The following is a 20,509-nucleotide window of genomic DNA, read 5'->3' on the forward strand; positions in this document are numbered from 1 at the left end:
GTATAACGGACTGTATAAGCTAAGCTAAAATTATCTAATTATCTATTTCAGTTAATATTGCAGATTGCTTTGTTCCTTAATCTTTGAATTGGATTCGGCTTATTATTTTTTGCAGACTGTTAGAGCAATTTTATAAATGTAAGCTTGAACTTTCGATTATGTCAAACAGAATTTCCGATGCTGGATACTGCCAAAGGATTTATAAAGCGAAAGCATGTTTCGATGTCGATCAAACAAAAAGTGGAATTGCTGCAAAAAATGGATAAAGGTATATCCTTTGTTTCTCTAACCATTCCGAAATCTGTTTATCAATTTCAGGCTGCTCTGCAGGGGAGGGAAACGTCGTGGTGCGTAATGAACTGGAAGTTGATCTGTCAGCCTTATCTTCAGGGCAGATGTTTTTATTTTATTCGGCTTACTAAATGTAGTATTTCATCTCGATGTACTCTGTCTTTGATATGATTTAAATCAAATTCATTATAAATATCACGAATACACATCAAATAGTTTGAATAATGTAATCATCCAGCTGAAGCACTTGAAGCCCAAATTTTGAATTTGTTTTATTGTCCATTTCATGTTTTGTAAAAGTTTAAAGAATTTTTATTAACAAACTTGATTTCAAAACAAATAATGGCAACATTATGCAGAAGAAAACATTTTTATTTCCAGTGTCCATTGGAAATTCTAAAGCTATGCTATTTTAAAATATTTTTAGTCTAAAGGGAGAAATGCTCTCAAAATGTATATGTGTGTAAATGGGGGGGGGGAAACCTTTGAGCGTAGTATAAAATCTTTTGACTTTTTTAAAATTTATTGTATTTTTTAGTTTGTTACTCTTTTCCATCACCTTCCGACACTTCTATTTTTCTGATACAAAAATAATATGTAATATATTCTTGTTTTAGTGTATAATGTTGATTCAGAGATTAGAAGTGCTCAAACAAATATTTACTGAAAGCTTCCTAAATTAATAATTAATGCATAGTTAAAAGTAATAAACTCAAATGCTAAAGAAATAAATGTGTACAAATTTTTAATAATTTATGAGATGTATTAAAAAATTTAAATTCTCCAGATTTCCTTATATAAAATCTATTGCATATTTATGTGATTTCATGTTAGTTTAATTAGTAATTTTTGTATTTAGGTACTTTGTCGATGGCTCCTAAGTGTCAGGAAGAACTACAGACAAGTCATATATCATAACTGGAGACATGCTTTTAATGTGGGCCAAATGATGTTTGCTGTTTTAACTGTAAGTAAAAAAATTATTAAACTGCCAGTGTGTAGATTTATATTACATTTTAAGATACCTAACTGCAATTTTCTATATTTTCTATAGTTTGTTCTGAAATATCTGAGTAATAAAATAGTAAATTAAATAAGCTAGCAAGAATAGCCTTTCAAATATTTTTGCAGTTTTCCATATTTTCCGTATATTGCATTCGCAAATTAAAATAGCTGAGCTAAATAAACTGGGAACAGTAGCTTTTCAGATAATATATCTCAAAATCTGATTATAATTTCTCTAATCTAATCTTTAATGTAAAATTTTTTAAATCATCCAGTACTACTTTTTTATATTGAAATCTTTTAAACTTCCAATTGCATAAACACATTTATTGATTCATTTTTTTAATCTATTACATTGTACAAGATTCAAAATTATTCTCCTTGCTGAATCCATTCATCCATTTTTATGTTTTACTGTTCAATTAGTAACTACTAATTATGTCCGCATTGTTGCTATCTTTGTTAAATCTAGAAGTAGCTTTTGTTATATGCATTTGAAAGTTAATCCTTGTGTATTTTTAATGAGTTGAATTTTCATCAATTGCCTTTGTAATGATGAGTTAAGTTAATATCATTTTTATCTCTGAATTAATCCTTTTTTTTTCTTTTTTTTTTTTTTTTTCATTTCTATGCACTTTAAAATAGTGCTTGTGCTTGTCAGAAGGGTAGGGATATAAAGGATATAAGATTATAGTTTCGTATAAAAACATTCTCACATTAAATTAAAGCAAAATTCATACGTAGAATTTCATTGATTTTCAATTAATAACCAGTATATATTTTATAATCTGATGTAAGTCAAAAAAAAAAAAAAAATCAAAAACCATGTTCTGCAGCATTACTACTTAAGAGAATTCAGAATTTAGTCAGATTTATCAAAAAGCATGAAGATCATTTATTATAGGAGGACATTTTTATGAACGAGCATTTTAAGGAAAATTGTTTCATATTTATACACTGAAGTGACAAAAGTCATGGGATACCTCTTAATATTTTGTCGGTCCTCCTTTTGCCCGGCGAAGTACAGCAACTCGACGTGGCATGGACTCAACAAGTCGTTGGAAGTCCCCTGCAGGAATATTGAGCCATGCTGCCTCTATAGACATCCATAATTGTGAAAGTGTTGACGGTGCAAGGTTTTGGGCACGAACTGACCTCTTGATGATGTCTGATAAATATTCGATGGGATTCATGTCGGGCGATCTAGGTGGCCAGATCATTCCCTGGAATTGTCCAGAATGTTCTTCTAACCAATCGCGAACAATTGTGGCCCGGTGACATGGCGCATTGTCATCCATAAAATTCCCATTGTTGTTTGAGTACGTGAAGTCCATGAATGGCTGTAAGTGATCTCCAAGTAGCTGAAGGTATCCATTTCCAGTCAATGATCGGTTTAGTTGCACCAGAGGACCGAGTACATGCCATGTAAAAACAGCCCAGACCATTATGGAACCATTACCAGCTTGAACAGTGCCTTGTTAACAACTTGGGTCCATGGCTTCATGGGGTCTGTACCACACTTGAACCCTACCATCAGCTCTTACCAACTGAAATCATGACTCATCTGACCAAGCCACGGTTTTCCATTCGTTTAGGGTCCAACCGATATGCTCACGAGCCCACGAGAGTCGCTGCAGGCGATGTTGTGCTGTCAGTAAAGGCACTCGAGTCGGTCTTCTGCTGGCATAGCCCAAGGAAGACAAATTTTGCCGCACTGTCCTATTGGACATGTCCCTCATACGTCCCACATTGATTTCTGTGGTTATTTGATGCAGTGTTGCTTGTCTGTGAACATTGACAACTCTACGCAGAAGTCGCTGGTCTCGGTCGTTAAGTGCAGGTGGTTGACCACTGTGCTGTCCATGGTGGGATGTTATGCCTGAAATTAGATACTCTCGGCACACTCTTGACACCCTGGATCTCGGAATGTTGAATTCCCTAACAATATCCGAAATGGAATGACCCATGCGTCTAGCTCCAACTACCATTCCACGTTCATGTTGAATTCCCTAACAATGTTGAATTCCCTAACAATATCCGAAATGGAATGACCCATGCGTCTAGCTCCAACTACCATTCCACGTTCAAAGTCTGTTAATTCTCATTGTGTGGCCATAATCACGTGAAAGCCTCTTCACATGAATAACTTAAACACAAATGAAAGCCCTGCCAAAGCACTTCGCATTTATACATTTTCTACGCAATACTACTGTCATCTGTATATTTGCATATTGCTATCCCATGACTTTTATCACTTCAGTGTATAATGTATGAGAAATATCATGAAAAGTCTATGCCGTGAGTCCATTGACTGGAAATAGATGCTCAGGTTGAAGTACTAGTGCTCTGTAGTTTTAGCTACTCAGTTTTGTGAACCCTTTGAAATGCGTTGAATCTTTTTTGTTTAAAATCAAAGAAAATCTGATGCCGAGTTGGCTTAATTTTAAACTTGGTGTGCATTTCTTTCTTGAATATTTTGACATGTTTTTTCTTAAAGTAATCTTATGTAAAGCATTGTATCCTGAAGTAATCTTATAAATTAATGTATTTTACTTTAATTCCTTACTTAAATCATTGCAAAACATATTTTAATATAATTTCTTGTGGTTCAATTTGTATTTTTATTTCTTTTTTATGTGGCTAATTTAGGGAGTTATAGTTCAGCCTACTTGGCTATGCAAGGTGATTTGGTTTGGTTTGGTTTATTTTCTTATAGCAAAGCACTGAAGGGCTATCTGCCTAAAGAGAGAGGCTTTTGTGGAGGAATTTCTAAGGCAAACTGGTTCGTATATGTCTTTCAAATAAGGAAAACCACCAAAACGTCTGCCTGTTTGCCGGGATTCAAATTCCGGACAGAGATTACAAAAAACTATCTATATATAATGCCATATGTGAAGTTATCTTATGGTAGAGGTATTCAGTATTATTTTTTGGAGGCCAGAGCTCTTCAGACCGTGGTATTAATTTCATAATTCTTGAAACCTTAGTATAAGTACCATAGTGACTCTAAGGTTTACCAACTTTAAATATCCAATTATTCTATGCTTTTTTATGATTTTTATTTTCTTTCTTGGAGGAGAGTTCTTGAAATGAATCTTCATTCATGTTCCTGTAAAGATTCATAATGATCTTCAAGTTTGATTTCAATCTTTACTCTAAAATAAATTTTGTTCTTCTCACTACAAAGATCGCCTGTTTACTACAAATAACTATTAAGTAGGGAAGCTATTATTAGCCCTAAGGGTGTTAGCCCAGAAGTGCTATTAATTTCGTTTTGGCATTTTGCATTGAAAACCTTAAATGTCATTTCACTTTTCAAACTGTTGCCACCAAATATTACAGCCTAGTAGAATATTTTAAGAAATTAAATAATGAAGTATCTCCATAAATGTATACAATCAAAAGTCGTTAATTCGGACACCCATAATCTGGAATGATCTATAATCCGGACCTCAAAGCTAAAAACTTTGTGCGCATGCGCCGCGTTGACACATGCGCATAGGCATTTACGCATGCACGTAAGACCTTTACGACTGCGCATATGCATGTGCGCAAGCACACAATACGTTTTCGCGTGTGCATTTAATGTATAACGGACGGTATAAGCTAAAATTATCTAGTTATCTATTTCAGTTAATGTTGATGATTGTGTTGTTCCTTAATCTTCGAATTGGATGCGGCTTATTATTTTTTGCAGCAATTTTATAAAAGTAAACTTGAACTTTCGATTATGTCAAATAGAATTTCCGATGCTGGAGCTCCCAAAGGATCTACAAAACGAAAGTATGTTTCGATGTCCGTCAAACAAAAAGTGGAATTGCTGCAAAAAATGGATAAAGACATGAAGAAAGTGACAGAGAGGTTAGTGAAAATGAAAAAATTTCGTTTGACAAGTTAGTGGTATTCTCGGCACAGCAATTATGGGACTTGAACAGCGGAACTTTGTAACTGAACAAGAAATTATGTCTGTTTATAGAATTAAAGAGAAAGTATTATCACATAAAACGAAGCAACTTAAGCCCAGAAGTGCTATTAATTATTGTATATATAAAGTGTATATGTTTGTATATGTTTTCTGTTTCTGCAAAAAATGGATAAAGGCATGAAGAAAGTGACAGAGAGGTTAGTGAAAACGAAAAAATTTCGATTGACAAGTTAGTCAGTATTCTCGGCACAGCAATTACAGGACTTGAACAGTGGAACTTTGTAACTGAACAAGAAATTATGTCTTTTTATAGAATTAAGGAGAAAGTATTAGCACAAAAAATGAAGCAACTTAAACAACTTACATTGAAAGAAATGTTTAATAAAGTAAAAAATAAATATTAAGCTTTTTTTTTTGTAAATTTTGATACCCTTTAGATCATAATTGTTCTTTATTTCATAAATTACAGTTTCATATTTTTAATTTTAGAAATTCTGCATGCCATCTTACGAGATTTAAACTGATGATCTATAATCCGGAATCGGCAAAGTCCCGACGAGTCCGGATTAACGACTTTTGACTATATATGTTTTCTGTTTTCTCGCATTGTGATAATACGATGGTACCTAGTGTCATCAAATTTTGAATAATGTACATCTCCACTTGCATATGGTCATCTGGAAGCCCAAATTTGGAATTTGTTTTATCATCTATTTCATATTTTGTAAAACTTTAATGAATTTTTGATTGACAAAATGATTTCAAAGCGAGCAATGGTAAAATATATATATATATATATATATCTTCAGTGCGTGAGACTTTGTATCAGAAATTCCAAAGATATGCATATTTAAAAATAATTTTGCTATTAAATTGCTGTTGAAATGAGTTTTATGGTTTAAGTGCAAAGAACATGATATTTAATAAATAAAGGTAACCCATAAAACGTTAAAAAAAGTGCCCCTTTGAGTGAAATGTAAAATCTGAAACCTTTCAGATTTAAAAAAAAAAAAAAAAAAAATTATGCATTTTTATATTATTTTGTACGTGTGTGTGTGCACATTAAAAAGTTCTATATTTGAAATAAACGTGAAAGTTGCATTTAACATCAGATTGCTGAAGCTGGAATTATGCAATAATAACAGCAGTAACATAATGTAAACAATTTTAAATAAAGTAGATATATATGTATACAGTACAAAGTCTTTAATCCACACGTCCATAATCCGGAATGATCTATAATCCGGACCTCGAAGCCACAAACTTTCTGCGCGTGCGTAAATGCATGTAAATGCACATAAAACCTTTGCCCATGCGCATAATACATTTACACATGCGCATTTAATGTATAATGGAGGGTATAAGCTAGGCTAAAATTATCTAATTATCTATTTCAGTTAATGTTGCAGATTGTGCTGTTCCTTAATCTTCAAATTAGATCCAGCTTATTATTTTTTGCAGACTGTTAGAGCAATTTTATAAAAATTAAGCTTGAACTTTCAATTATGTCAAAAAGAGTTTCCGATTCTGGAACTGCCAAAGGATCTACAAAGCGAAAGAATGTTTCGATGTCAATCAAACAAAAAGTGGAATTGCTGCAAAAAATGGATAAAGGCATGAAGAAAGTGACAGAGAGGTTAGTGAAAATGAAAAAATTTCAATTGACAAGTTAGTCAGTATTCTCAGCACAGCAATTACAGGACTTGAACAGTGGAACTTTGTAACTGAACAAGAAATTATGTCTTTTTATAGAATTAAGGAGAAAGTATTAGTGCAAAAAATGAAGCAACTTAAACAACTTACATTGAAAGAAATGTTTAATAAATTAAACAAATAAATATTAAGCTTTTTTTTTTTTTTTTTGTAAATTTTGATACCCTTTAGATCATAATTGCTCTTTATTTCATAAATTACGGTTTGCTATTTTTAATTGTATAATTTCTGCATACCATCTTACCAGATTTAAATTGATCATCCCTAATCCAGAATCGCTGAAGTCCCGATGAGTCCGGATTAAAGATTTTGTACTGTATTATCTTGTTATGAGTAAAACTATCAGTTTTACTAACAAAATACTGACTGTACTTTTTGTTTTAATTATTTTTGTTTCCAAGTTTCCTGTTTATATTCATTTTTAACTCAAATGCTTTGCATTTATAATATTTTTGAAGCTTCAGATTGCTGAAGCTGGAATTATTTAATAACAACAGCAACATAATTTAAACTATTTTAAATAGAGTAGCTATATATGCACATAATCTTGATTATCGGTAACCAGTTTTTACTAACAAAATACTGACTGTACCTTTTTGGTTTAAGCAGTTTTGTTTTCAAATTTCCTGTTTATATTCATTTTTACCTCAAATGCTTTGAATTTACAATATTTTTGAAGCAATTACTCTTATTGAGCCTTTTTTCCTTTTTAAATCTAGGTATGTATCTACATGCAGCTGTCTAAATTTCTAGTTTGTATTTTAAAAATCTAAACATTATATATTTTATGTGAATTACTATTATTATTGCTCTCATCATTATTATTTTTATAGATCACCAAGTTATGCCATGTGTTTGGAGAAGTTGAAACTTTAGCTTTAATGATTGCATGTTTATGCCATGATTTAGACCATAGAGGCACAAATAATTCTTTTCAGATAAAGTATGTATTTTATAATTGAGTAAACTTGTACCTTATTCCTGTGGAACATTCTTGTATTTTGTTCCTATAGTTCCTCTTAAATAAATAAATAAAAAAAAGTTTAAATGTTATCACAATAATTTAATCCAATTTAATCTCTTTTATTAATTATACAATTAGTTATGAAATTTGTATGAGTATAAACAGAGTCCAACAAATTGCTCTAGATCCTATAACAAATAAAGAAAACCATCATAAAAGTAAGAGGTAATCTTACTTTTTTACAGCTACTTTAGAGGTTTGTAAAGATAGTAAATTATCTTTTGGTAAAATGCACATATTTTTACTAACATCTTGTCTGCTTTGATAATTCTAACCTTAAAGCAATGAAAATATTTGAAATATTATAGAACCTTGCGTTTTGGATTTTTGGAATGTCAACATTGAGGATAGCACCTTTTCTTGAGATTTTGTTTGATATTCTGTTATAAAAAGAACTCTCATTAATTGAGCATTGAAAAAAAAGAAAAGAAAAGAATTACTGATGAAATAAATACACTTCTTTTTTCCAAAAGGAAAAAAAAAATCTTTAATCTACATTTTTTAAAAATAAACATCACTATCAAAATATTTTTTTGAAAAATGATTTTTTTTTCTTTGTAAGGTGGTGAAAAGTAAAAAAATATTTTTTCATCCTTTTCATAGAAGGTACTTTTAGTTGACTTCTAGTGGGTGACTGTTCTTTTTACAAACCACTCTGCCTGTTTGCAATGGAGATTTTTGTATGAAAATGTCACCTCATAAACTGTAGTCTAGTAAAATCTAACATTGAAATTTTAAGGAAATTTCTCTTTAGAATCATGAAACATGGTCTAGTGTTTTAAAGAAATATGTCACAGCCACTGTATATGTGCAAAATAAAGAAAAGGTGACAATGATGATATATGACACTTGCTACATTTGTAAGAAATGAAACATGAAAAGAAATCATGAAAAGTGAAGCAACGACCTGTGTTAGGTGAAATTTTAGTATAGAAATACTATAAATTTCCAGGATGAACAAAGCCCCTCTTTATCAAGAGCAAATAAATCCACAACTGAAAAATCAAATTATGAACAATTTATACCCTTAGGAAGTCGAGAGAGGAGAAAAAGCAACTCCATCTGTTAGTAGAAATAATAAGAAAAATTGAAAAATTAGGATAATATAGATCATTAAGTAGGATTGTATTAAAATCATTAACTAAAAAAATTTTTGTGAATGTGAAAAGCTTCAAGAAAATCTGATTTTCCAGTGGAAGAAGCTTTCTGGATAATTTTTGTAGACCCAGAGTCAACATTGTGACTAAATTTCCAACTATGATTAGCAATCGAAGACTTCTAAATTTCACCTTTTCAGACATAAGATTTATGGTCTTTAATGCGAAACCTGAATGCTTTTTTGGTTTGGCCAATGTATCTCAAACCACACTGACAAGATATGCTATAAATTCTCCAAGAACTGAAGTCAGAAAGGGTATCTTTAAGAACTGAACCATGAATTTTATTGATAGGCAAGAAAATGACTTCAAAATGGAACTTCTGGAGAATTCTTGCAATTTTATAACTGACAGAAGGATGAAAGGGAAGCACGACTAGGTTATTAACATTATTTCTAATAGCGGAATGTTTTCTTGGATGGAAAGAGGAAAACATTTTAAGAGCTTTATCAACGACAATGGGAGAAAATCCTCTGTCAATGGCAACTGCTCTCCAATAATTGATTTTGTTATCAAGTAGAGATTCAGAGGAACAAACTTTGGGAACATGAAAAACATAATAGTGACTTATGGTGAGCTGAATATGTGATGAATTTTGAAACATATGTTTTATTTTATTTTGCATTATATATATATATTACACTATCTGACAATAAGTATTTCAACACCAATGAAAATGCTGATACCTGTGATCCTGATATATGTCACACCTTCCACCATTAAATATTGTGTGGGAAACATCATTGGCATTAGACGCATGCAAGATGCCATGAAGTCCGGAGTTATCCGATTTCGAGAAGGTTGCTGTCTTGGGGTATCACAAAAATGGCCGATTCTTAAAGGGGATATCTAGTGAGTTGAATTACCCAAAATTCAGCAGTGGCTTATGTGATTCAGAAATGGTTCAAAAATTGTAGTTTTTGTTCACAAGTATTATCTTTAATTGTCATTAATAGTTTCATGGATAATATCCAGGAGAGTCTATCAATACCCAGGAGAAGTCATTTGCCTGATTCGTTAAGGTGGCGGGTGACCAGATGGAGGGAAATGGGGATGTCACAAGCTCATGCTGCTAGACATCTCATTGTCTCTCGCAGTGTGCTCCACCGACTATGGAATCTCTTTGAATCCAAGGATTCTGTGTCTAGAAGACATGTTCCAGGCAGACCTAGAGTTACAACATCTGCAGAAGACCATTATTTAGCTCTTTTGGCCTGAAGGAGGAGTAACAAACGCCTGCGCAATACAAGTTTGTATGCAAGATGACTAGTTGTTTGTGTACCCTTGACCTGGGTACACAGAGGTGCTCATTTATGTTGAGCAAAAGTATACATATCCTGGACCAGTCAACAATGAACATATTTTCTCTTCATAGACGAGTCCAGGTTCACATTGGGGAGTGATTCAGGTTGTGAGCTGATGTGGAGAGAACAATGCACCAGATACAACCGATTCCACACTGTGAAAAGACACAGTTACAGAGGTGGTGGAATAATGGTTTGCGCTGGGATCGCTCTCGCTGATCACACTAACCTGCATGGGTTCCATGGAGGAACTTTGACCGGTGTGAGATATCAAGATGTGATCTTTAATTGGTATGTCCACCCATATGCCGTTGCTATTCGTCCTGGATTTCTTCTGATGGACCACAGTGCACAACTGCACCGAACTTGAGTTGTTGAAGAATATCTTGAGGGTCATGGTATGGAGCTGTTGGAATGACCAGCTCAATCCCCAGACCTGAATCCAATAGAGCGTCTTTGGTTGCTGCTTTAAGTCCTCCTCCAAGGTTATTAGATGAGCTTGAACAAGGATTACCCCATGTCTGGTCATTGCTTCCCATTTCCACTGATCGTCAACTTAATTGACAGCATAAAATGTCACTACTGCTAATGTATTGAAACTAGGAATGGACACATACCTTATTAGAACCCATTTTTGTAATGTTACCACCCCATTTTTGCTCCATAAATTTGTGATGTACTGTTTCTCCAAGACTGGATTTCTCTGCCAAGAGCGCAATTTTTTACTGTAATTCATCTTGAGTTTTAGAAACATTATATATCTCATTCATTAAAGAACTGTTTAGTGAACATGTCCTGTAAATTTCTTGTTTCTATGTTGCTTCGTTCTCAAATTAGACATACAAAACATGCTGTTCTTTAACTTTTGGAGGGTAGTGTATATGTAATAGGATGACTTGGAAAAAGCTGCAATGGACTGGCAATGGTTCTCTGAATTATAATTGTTTGGAGGGGCTTTACTGTGTAGTAAGAAAAATGACAATCAAAGGCAAACGTAGCCGCAAATTCCATGCATAATTTTATTCCTGGATAATTAATTCTGAGGACACATTTGCTTTTTCATGTCACATCATCACTGTGGGTGCACTATGTACCCCATAATTTTATACAGATTACATTTTTAGAACAATGGACAACAGCTGTCAGAGGCTAAGTAAGCAAAATGAGTAAGATTAAATATTCAACTTTTTTTCAATTGACATTGCAACCCCAATTTTTTTGACACTCTAATCTATTGAAGAACATTTAAATTTTTTTACTATTGTGATAGGAAGAAAGCGGAGCAAAATAGTGTTTTTACAGGAAGAGAGGTAGAAGCTAAAATGCACAGTTAATCCAATATAGAATCAACAGAAACTTTTGGTTTAGGTTGCTTATTAAGAGAAAGGTTTCAGTTCTTGAAATTTTGATTTCAGATTCCGATTTAGCTATGTCATCAGCATTATGCAAGCCACATAGAATTTATTGATCTAGAAATGATGCAGTTCAGAAAAGTTATTATTGGTTTTAGAATAGAGAGGGAATTAAGGGCTGCTGCTTAATAAAAGTTACAATTTTGAGATTTACATATTTTTTATCTTACATACACATACACACACACACACAAATATGTGGATATATTATACACATGTACTATATTTATTCTATAGAAGAATTCTAAACTCATAAGTCAAGAGATGAGAAAAAACTGTTATTTTCATTTTTATTGGCTTATAAAATCACAACAATAATAAAGATTTCATACTGTTTTACTTTTTCCTTAATAAAAGAATTACGTGTATTTTGAAATACTGCAATTTTTCTCCTCTCTTTTTTATGCCTGTTTCAATATCAAAATGAAATTATATTTGTTCTGTATTTCAAAATATATATTTTTAGCTCAATATCTTGAAATGAAGGCAGGATTTTTCTTTATGCTATCTGTAATATTTTATACAAAAATTTTGTATTTTTTTCACTTTTAAACAGGTTCTTCCTTGTAATGTTTACTAATTGATTTTGTAAGTTTGCTCTTATTTTTAAACATCATGGTCATTGATAATGTGTTTATAATTTTCTTTTTTAAAATGGGTGTTATGATATTTTAATCAAATATTTTTTGTAATATAGGTATCCAGGAATTAGTGTGGTTATTAAATGTAAATCTTTTAAATATAGTCTATTGTGGTTAACATATCAATTAAAAAAATCATCAAAATATATTTCTCTGGTCATTGCAGTTGGAATGCAGAAAACTGTATATTTAATTTATGCAAATCTAAAATCCTTTTCCTGTTTCAGATCATGTTCACCACTGGCGCAGTTATACTCTACTTCAACAATGGAACATCACCATTTTGATCAGTGCATCATGATTTTGAATAGCGAGGTAAAATAACTTTCAGTAACTCTCTAACTAAACGAGTAATTAAAAGTTCAGGAAGGATTCATTTAGGACCTTGAATTACATGTGTCGGGGAGTTAATCTCAAATTATTCCTAATTTCTTTTATTGTTTTTTCTGTTATTATAAATTTAAATTTTATATTTTTACAATAACAGTATTACTCATAAGGCAGCTATACGCTTCCATTGTTGTCAGTAGCCTTTTATAGAAACTTTTGTTAAAACTTTTTTTTTTTATTTGGAATATATATATATATATATATATATATATACTTATTTGCAGTTTGCATGTCTTGAAAACTAATGTTCACCAGCCTTACCCGAGAATTCATTTCTATTTAAAAAATCGTTATTTGCCTTTTAAATTCCAGCTTGATGCAATTTTTGTGCAAATATTGATCAGAAACATTGCAGACTAATGAAAAATCTTAGAATTTTTGAATCGCAAAATAAACAAACTGGTAAATGTGGTTAAATTTTATAAATTGGAATGTTTAGAATATTTTTATACAGCTTGAGCATATGTGCTTTATATTATATGCATTAGTGAAAATATTTCTACATATGTTTTTTAATAAACAATCTATATATCTCTAAAATTTTATCAATGTTATTGATTTTATCAAAGATAATTTATTAAATTTTGGATTATAGTACTGTATTCTGTTGTACAAGGAAATGGCTGTTAACAGTTATTGTACACTACTGAGGAAATCTTGGTGGTTTACAAAGAATATATAGGCCTATTTAATTGAGAAAAGATTTAAGTGTAGAATTAAAACAGAAAAGAGAAAAATTTTTAACCCGCTAAAGATTTATGAAAAATGTTAAACATATTTCTTTTCCCCAGTTACAGATTCTCATCTACCTTTGTTACATCTTTAAACTTAAAGTGCAGTACATTGTCCGAAATCTGGATGTTTAATATCAGACCATTAGTCTCCCCCACCAAAAAAATAATAATAATAATATGAAAAGTATTTTCTCCACAAAGTCTTAGGAATGGAGAATTTAATACTGAATGAAAGGAAATGGGTGTCCATAAATCAGATTTTTCTCCCATTAAATTGAGATTCATGTATGTGACCTGCAAACGTCTGCTGGCTAGGGAATCGCACCATGGCAAATGACAATACATTGAATATCATGATCACATAATCACACTAATTAACACTAACACATAATCACACTAAACATTAAACTACATAATCACACTTTCAAGCCTTGGGTAGTTGTGAGGGGATTAACATTTTTCTATTTGACTTAACCAATAATTGATGCCCCACTGTTGTCATCTCTACCCATCATCTTAAATTTAAATTGATGATCTAAAATCTAGAATCACTGAAATCCCAATAATTCCAGATCTCAGACGTTGTACTGTAATTGCTTAGATCATTTATACAGAATAGTTTGTTGATATAGGGTCTGAAAAACACTTTAGTTAATCAAAGCATCATACAAATGATTTTCATGCCAGCTCTGTCAATAAATTGTAATTATAAAAGAAAACTTTTTTACATTTTTTAAGTGATATTTTCTGATTACTCCCACCAAAAAATCGCGAACAAGTATTCATGAGGCAGTGCTGTATGTGGCAACCTAGGTTATGCATGTAGCACATGTCTGTTTATTTGCAATTTTAAAATTCAATCATCTTTTTTTCAATTATTATTTTTTTGTACTGAACATATTCATTTTTTCTCATAATGAATTGTAATGGGAGTGTGAAGCTTGCTTGCTGACTGATGAAAAGGAAAGTGTTGCATTTCTACAAGAATATGGCATTATGCCTAACAAATGGAGTTATACTTTTTAAGTGACTGAATTTTGTGGAAACACAGTGTGAGAAATTACTAAGCAAAGTGTTAAAATGCTAGTCAGAAATTAGTTTGAAGACAGCTAAATTTAATTTACAGCAGTTGTTCAGTTTATATATTGTTGGTTAACATACAATGCTAAATTGTGTGCAGCACCAAGTTTGTGCCATTCTCTGATACTTTTCAGTGAAAACAGATCCTGTATACATGGGGAGAACAACAGTGCAAAAATATTATAAAAGTATTTCTTGAAAAAGGTAAATGTTTTACTAACAATGTTTTTTGTTTTTAAAATTTTATTTATTGATTTTTTTATGGAATTCTTAGTGCATCACCATTTTGAAATTGACTCTTACCTTTGTCTATTAATTTGGCAAAAAATTAGAACAATGGCGAACTCACCAGTGAGTTCGCCATTGCTCTTCAAAATCAGCAGTAAGTTTATGACTTTTCTATGAAGGGGCAGATAATCAGAAAGTATATCTTTTAAATTATTCAGTGACTTTTGTTTCCTTTGTAATCTTAAAATTTTATCCTTTGCATTAGGGAAATCAAATTCTTAGTCATCTTTCACCTGATGAATATACTCATATTGTACATGTGTTAGAAGATGCAATCTTGGCTACAGACTTAGCAGTCTATTTTAGGTAAGGCTACAAATTAAATGTAGTTAAATTTTATCTGCTGAACATTTAGGTCTTAGGTGCAGGGAGAAAATTTTCTTCCTTCTTCGTGTATTCCCTAAAGCGTAAGCCTTTTCCTTTCGTTTTCATATGTGTCTGAAATATTTTAATTTCAGTTTTTTTTCAGTACTGTATAAATGAAAATTCTTATAAAGGGAAAACATCTTAATGAGAGAAAAGTCTAAATATGTATAATCCACAACTTGAGTTATTCATGGCAGTGAAGATTTCTGTAATATTTATGACAATTGTATACCAAACTTCATTCAATTTGTAAATAATAACAGCAAACTTCCATACAGGTTAGTATCTTGAAGAGTTTATGCACATACATATGTATGCATTTATAGACAGTTATGAATATTGGAAGCAGGAACATTCATGGTTCAAAAGTACTTGCTCTAGAGAATTAATATATACAAAATCCCATACTCCCAGACAAACCAGAAATTGTCACATACCTGTAAAATTTTGATATTGCTATGCACACATAGGATTTTAGATCCAAGACTGATTATGCTGTATAATCCACACATCCAGAACTGTTTTATAGGAACATCAGGAGGCATGGCAACTGCCCCACACAAGAACATGATTAGCAACCATATTAAGAGCACAACCAACATTTTCTACTGCTGTTTGTCTTGCTGAATATCTATAACTTCACATTTCAGCTTACAATAAGACATTCTTTGTTAGTTCCTAGTGCTTATGAAATGCAAATCCCCAGAAGAAAAGTAGCTCACTGGAAAGTTTTAAAGTGACTTATAAAAGAGAGCTTGTTTTTTAAAATATCCTTAATCAAATTGCATAAGTGTCTCTTATTTTATTTAGTTTACATGTAATATGTTAGTTAAAATTCTGAAGAATCATAAAAAAATTTTTTTTACATGTTAATTTTTGTTATTGTTTGTTTGTTGTAATGATTCTTAATAACTGGATTTCTATTTTTAAATTTAATTGATATTCAGGTTATAATAGCTCAATTAGTATTTTTTAAACTACTTTATATTTCAGAACATAATTTTTTTGTGCTAGTTTTAGAAACTAATGTGATATAAATTGTTTATTATATAAATTCATTAAAATGTTCAAATGGCATTTAACAACATGTAAATAGTACATAAAAATTAATATTAAAAAGAAAGTTTTGTTGAAATGCAGTTGTTATGAAAACCTCAATATAATAATAGTCACTCATTCACCACTATAATTGTGTATCAATAACCTGAAATATTCAGTTCACAGAGCAATCACATAGTGGCTCTCAAACATTTTTTTTTTTTTTTTTTCATCTCATCTCTGCTGTTGTCTGCTCAGGGGCCCAGCTATTTGCTATTTACAAGCACAAACATGGCCCAGACATTTAAATGTTTATAAAACATTCAGTCACTAAGCTGCATGAGAAATTTCATAGTAGCTTACAAATTACAATACAAATAATTCAGTAATGTAACTGTGTAACATAGCACTTTAACCTTAATAAAATACATAAACATGAAATAATTCTCATTGAAAATTCACCTATGCACATTGTAAAACAGTTTCACATGTACGCTTAATATATAACAATTTTCATTTGGTCATAGGTAAAATACAGATTTTGGAAATACATCTTAAATATACCTGCTTTATAAATTTAGAGGTCAAACAACAAAAATCAGCATTATATTTGCAAATTTTCACAGGAGTTTCTATAGTTTTATCAAACCATCAACCTCAGCTGTCAAAGTGCAAATGAACAAGATAAGATATAGTGATAAGATGAGAACGGCTGGACATGAGTACTGGCACCATCTATTGATGAAACAGGAAAACTAAAACATAATTTCCCTATTTGGCTGAAGGTAAAAATGGATTGGAATTAGGGTCATTAACTAGAGCAGAAAGATTGTTTTGAATGTGAAAGGCCTTTAGAAAATCTAATTCACCAATGGAGGATGTTTTTTGAATAATTTCGGCTATAGAAAAATTTGAAAGTATGATTTTTGAACCAACAATGGGCGACAGAGGACTTCTGTGTTTCCTTTTCCCTAACATACTCCTGATGTTCTTTAACCCAAAATTTTAAGGATGTCTTAGTTTGACCAATGTAAATTAATCCACAATGGCAAGGAATCCTATCAATACCCCAGGAATTCATATCCGGAATGGGGTCCATAAGTATGGAACTTGGAATTTTATTGATAGGAGAATAAATGACTCGAAAGTTAAATTTCTATAAAATATGTGCAATTTTATAGCTAATTGATGGAAAGAAAGGAATGACAACAGAATTCTCATAATCTTCTAAAACAAGAGTCGGCCTTTCAGTATGTTTCGGTAGTCGTCATGATATCAATGATGTCACTAAACACTTAAACGAAGGACCGTATGATCCAATCACTAAAGACCCTTCACCTTTGGACCTGTCAAAAATAAAAACTGTGATCAAATTTTCCCAAATCCTTTTGACCAGCTTCAAACAATTGCTCATCTCATCCATTGTGAATTGTGTCAGATTATATGCTCTTCCCAAAATTCATAAAAGTGGTATTCATTTCTGTCCTATTGTATCAAATTTGGGCACTGATTTATACCCGTTAGCTAAGTATTTAGTTTCTAGATTTTCAACTCTATTAGAGAATAACATTTACACCAGAAAAAATCCAATAGAGTTTGTAAAAAAGTTCAAAGCATTTTTCCTAGAAATTTACTCATGGTTTCTTTTGGTGTAAAATCATTATTCACCAATGTTCTAGTGGAGGGTGCATTAAGATGTCTAGAAACCTGACTTTGAGAATTTCATTTCTCCTGCATTGGAATTGATGAGCTGATTTCCCTCACTCAGCTCTGTTTGAAACAAACGCGTTTTGTTTTCAAATATAAGTATTACAAGCAAACTGAGGGATTAGCCATGGGAAGCCCCCTCAATCCCATCCTGGCTGATAATCTACGTGCATTATTATGAATCAAAATTATTTGAAACTGTAAACTTCCTGTTACAGTTCCGCTACGTAGACGATACTTTTACCTTGTTTGATGGTAATAAAGATAATTTAAATAAAGTTCTTTCAAGATCCTGCTATTCAGTTCACTTTTGAACTTGAGACATACAATTCTCTTCTGTTCCTCGACATTTTGGTCACACATAACACCTCCAACTTCAGTGCTATGGTTTGCCTCCACCACACTTCACATCATGTCATCCGACTAAACAAAAGTTAACTTCATTTTGTTCCTATATTTTCCATGCACTTCAAGTTTACTCCTCCAAATTGGCTCTTGATCAAGAACTAATTTATTTAAAAGCAGTAGCTATTGATAGGGGCTTTTTACCCAACATTATTAATCAAGGCGTTAAAATTCTCATCTCAACACACCGAAAGGCACACTCTTGTTTTAGGAGATATAAGAATTCTGTTGTCTTTCCTTTCTTTCCATCAATTAGCTATAAACTTGAACGTATTGTACAGAAATTTAACAATCAGATCATCTATTTTTCTATCAATAAAATTCCAAGTTCCATACTTAATATCAAATAATTTTGATTCATAATAATGCATGCAGATATCACCCAGGATGGGATTGAGGGGGCTTGCCATGACTAATCTCTCAGTTTGCTTGTAATACTTATATTTGAAAATAAAATGTGTTTGTTTCAAACAGAGTTGATTAAGGGAAATCAGCTCATCAATTCCAAAGCAGGAGAAATAAAATTCACAAAGTCTGGTTTCTAGCCATCTTAATACACTCTCCACTGGAACATTGGTGAATAATGATTTTACACCAAAGGAAACCATGGGTAAATTTCTAGGAAAAATGCTTTGAACTTTTTTTACAAACTTTTTTGAATTTTTTATGGTGTAAATGTAACCATAAACTAACATATTTTATAGAAATTTAACTTTTGGGTCGTTTATTCTCCTATCAATAAGATTCCAAGTTCCATACTTAAGGACTCCATTCCAGATATGAATTCCTGGGATATTTATAGGATTCCTTGCCATTGTGGCTTAATTTACATTGGTCAAACTAAGACAACCTTAAAATTTCGGGTTAAAGAACATCAGGAATATGTTAGGGAAAAGGAAACAGAGAAGTCCTCTGTTGCCCAGCATTGTTGGTCCACAAATCACACTTTCAAATTTTTCTGTAGCTGAAATTATTCAAAAAGACATCCTCCATTGGTGAATTAGATTTTCTAAAGTCCTTTCGCATTCAAAAAAATCTTTGTGCTCTAGTTAATGACCCTAATTCCAATCCATCTTTACCTTCAGCATTTGGGAAAATTATGTTTTAGTTTTCTTGTTTCATCTATAGATGGTGTCAGTAGCTTAACTCATGTACAGTCATTCTTAACTTATCTTACCACTAAATCATATCTCGTTCATTTGCATTTTGGCAGATGAGGATGATGGTTCAGTAAAACCATTAAAATTAGTCCTGTGAAAATTTGCAAATATAATGCTGATTTTTGTTGTTTTACTTCTAAATTTATATTTGTTTGGCGTTTTACTTTACCTTAATACACGCTTTAGTTTTAATTTTAACAATCCAAATTTTTTTATCATCACCATAATACGCATCAGTTATTTGTTCAACAATCCATTGGTGTATAGGTGCATTATCCTCTACGAATAATGCTAAATCTCGTATGTGATATTATTTTTATCAAATGTCCATTTATTTATTTTTTTGCTGCCGCTCATATAAGTAACTATGGTGTCATTTTTTCCAAATCAATCACCCAATTTTTGTTATTCTTTGCCATTTAAGTTGATTTTCATTTAAATTGGTTAAATCAGGCTCAGTAACTGAATTTATTGATCTATTTATCAAAAAATGCACAGGGGCTAAATCTACAAAATCATCTTCATTAGCTGTTAGTAAACACAGAGATCTTGAATCTAAAATTCCCTCAATCTGTATAATTACTATTAAGAACTCTTCATATGTTAAATATGTGCCACCTACCATACTTAAATTATTTAGTTGCAGCTTACCAAAGGCCTCCAAAATTGAGTGCCTCAGGTGGAATGAATTTCCATTCAATGTTCTTGCGAGATAAATAATCAACTCGAGTTTCATTTGGGATTTTAATTAATGTTATGAGACAATTTTATTTTGTTGTTAGCACAAAAAAAAAAAAAAATTGTGGCATTGTCAGAATATAATTTTGCACTTTTACCCCCACAAGATATAAATCTCTTCATGCAGCTGT

At 31.7% G+C, this 20,509-nt stretch overlaps 1 protein-coding gene across 8 annotated transcripts in view; it reads left to right on the forward strand.

The window, feature by feature from the left end:
* Positions 1-20,509, forward strand: part of Pde11 (Phosphodiesterase 11) — a 589,461-nt gene that overhangs the window by 535,773 nt on the left and 33,179 nt on the right. For all 8 annotated transcript variants that reach the window (XM_085820851.1, XM_085820848.1, XM_085820847.1 and 5 more), the window contains 4 exons: positions 1,151-1,258; positions 7,768-7,877; positions 12,700-12,787; positions 15,170-15,270. In XM_085820851.1, coding sequence (XP_085676977.1) covers positions 1,151-1,258; positions 7,768-7,877; positions 12,700-12,787; positions 15,170-15,270 — 407 coding nt within the window. The remainder of the gene's footprint in view (positions 1-1,150; positions 1,259-7,767; positions 7,878-12,699; positions 12,788-15,169; positions 15,271-20,509) is intronic.

The sequence above is a fragment of the Stegodyphus dumicola genome, chromosome 7 (genome assembly GCF_044657685.1).
Source record: "Stegodyphus dumicola isolate Sdum_Otavi_A_Nest chromosome 7, ASM4465768v1".
Classification (NCBI taxonomy): Eukaryota; Metazoa; Arthropoda; class Arachnida; order Araneae; family Eresidae; genus Stegodyphus; species Stegodyphus dumicola.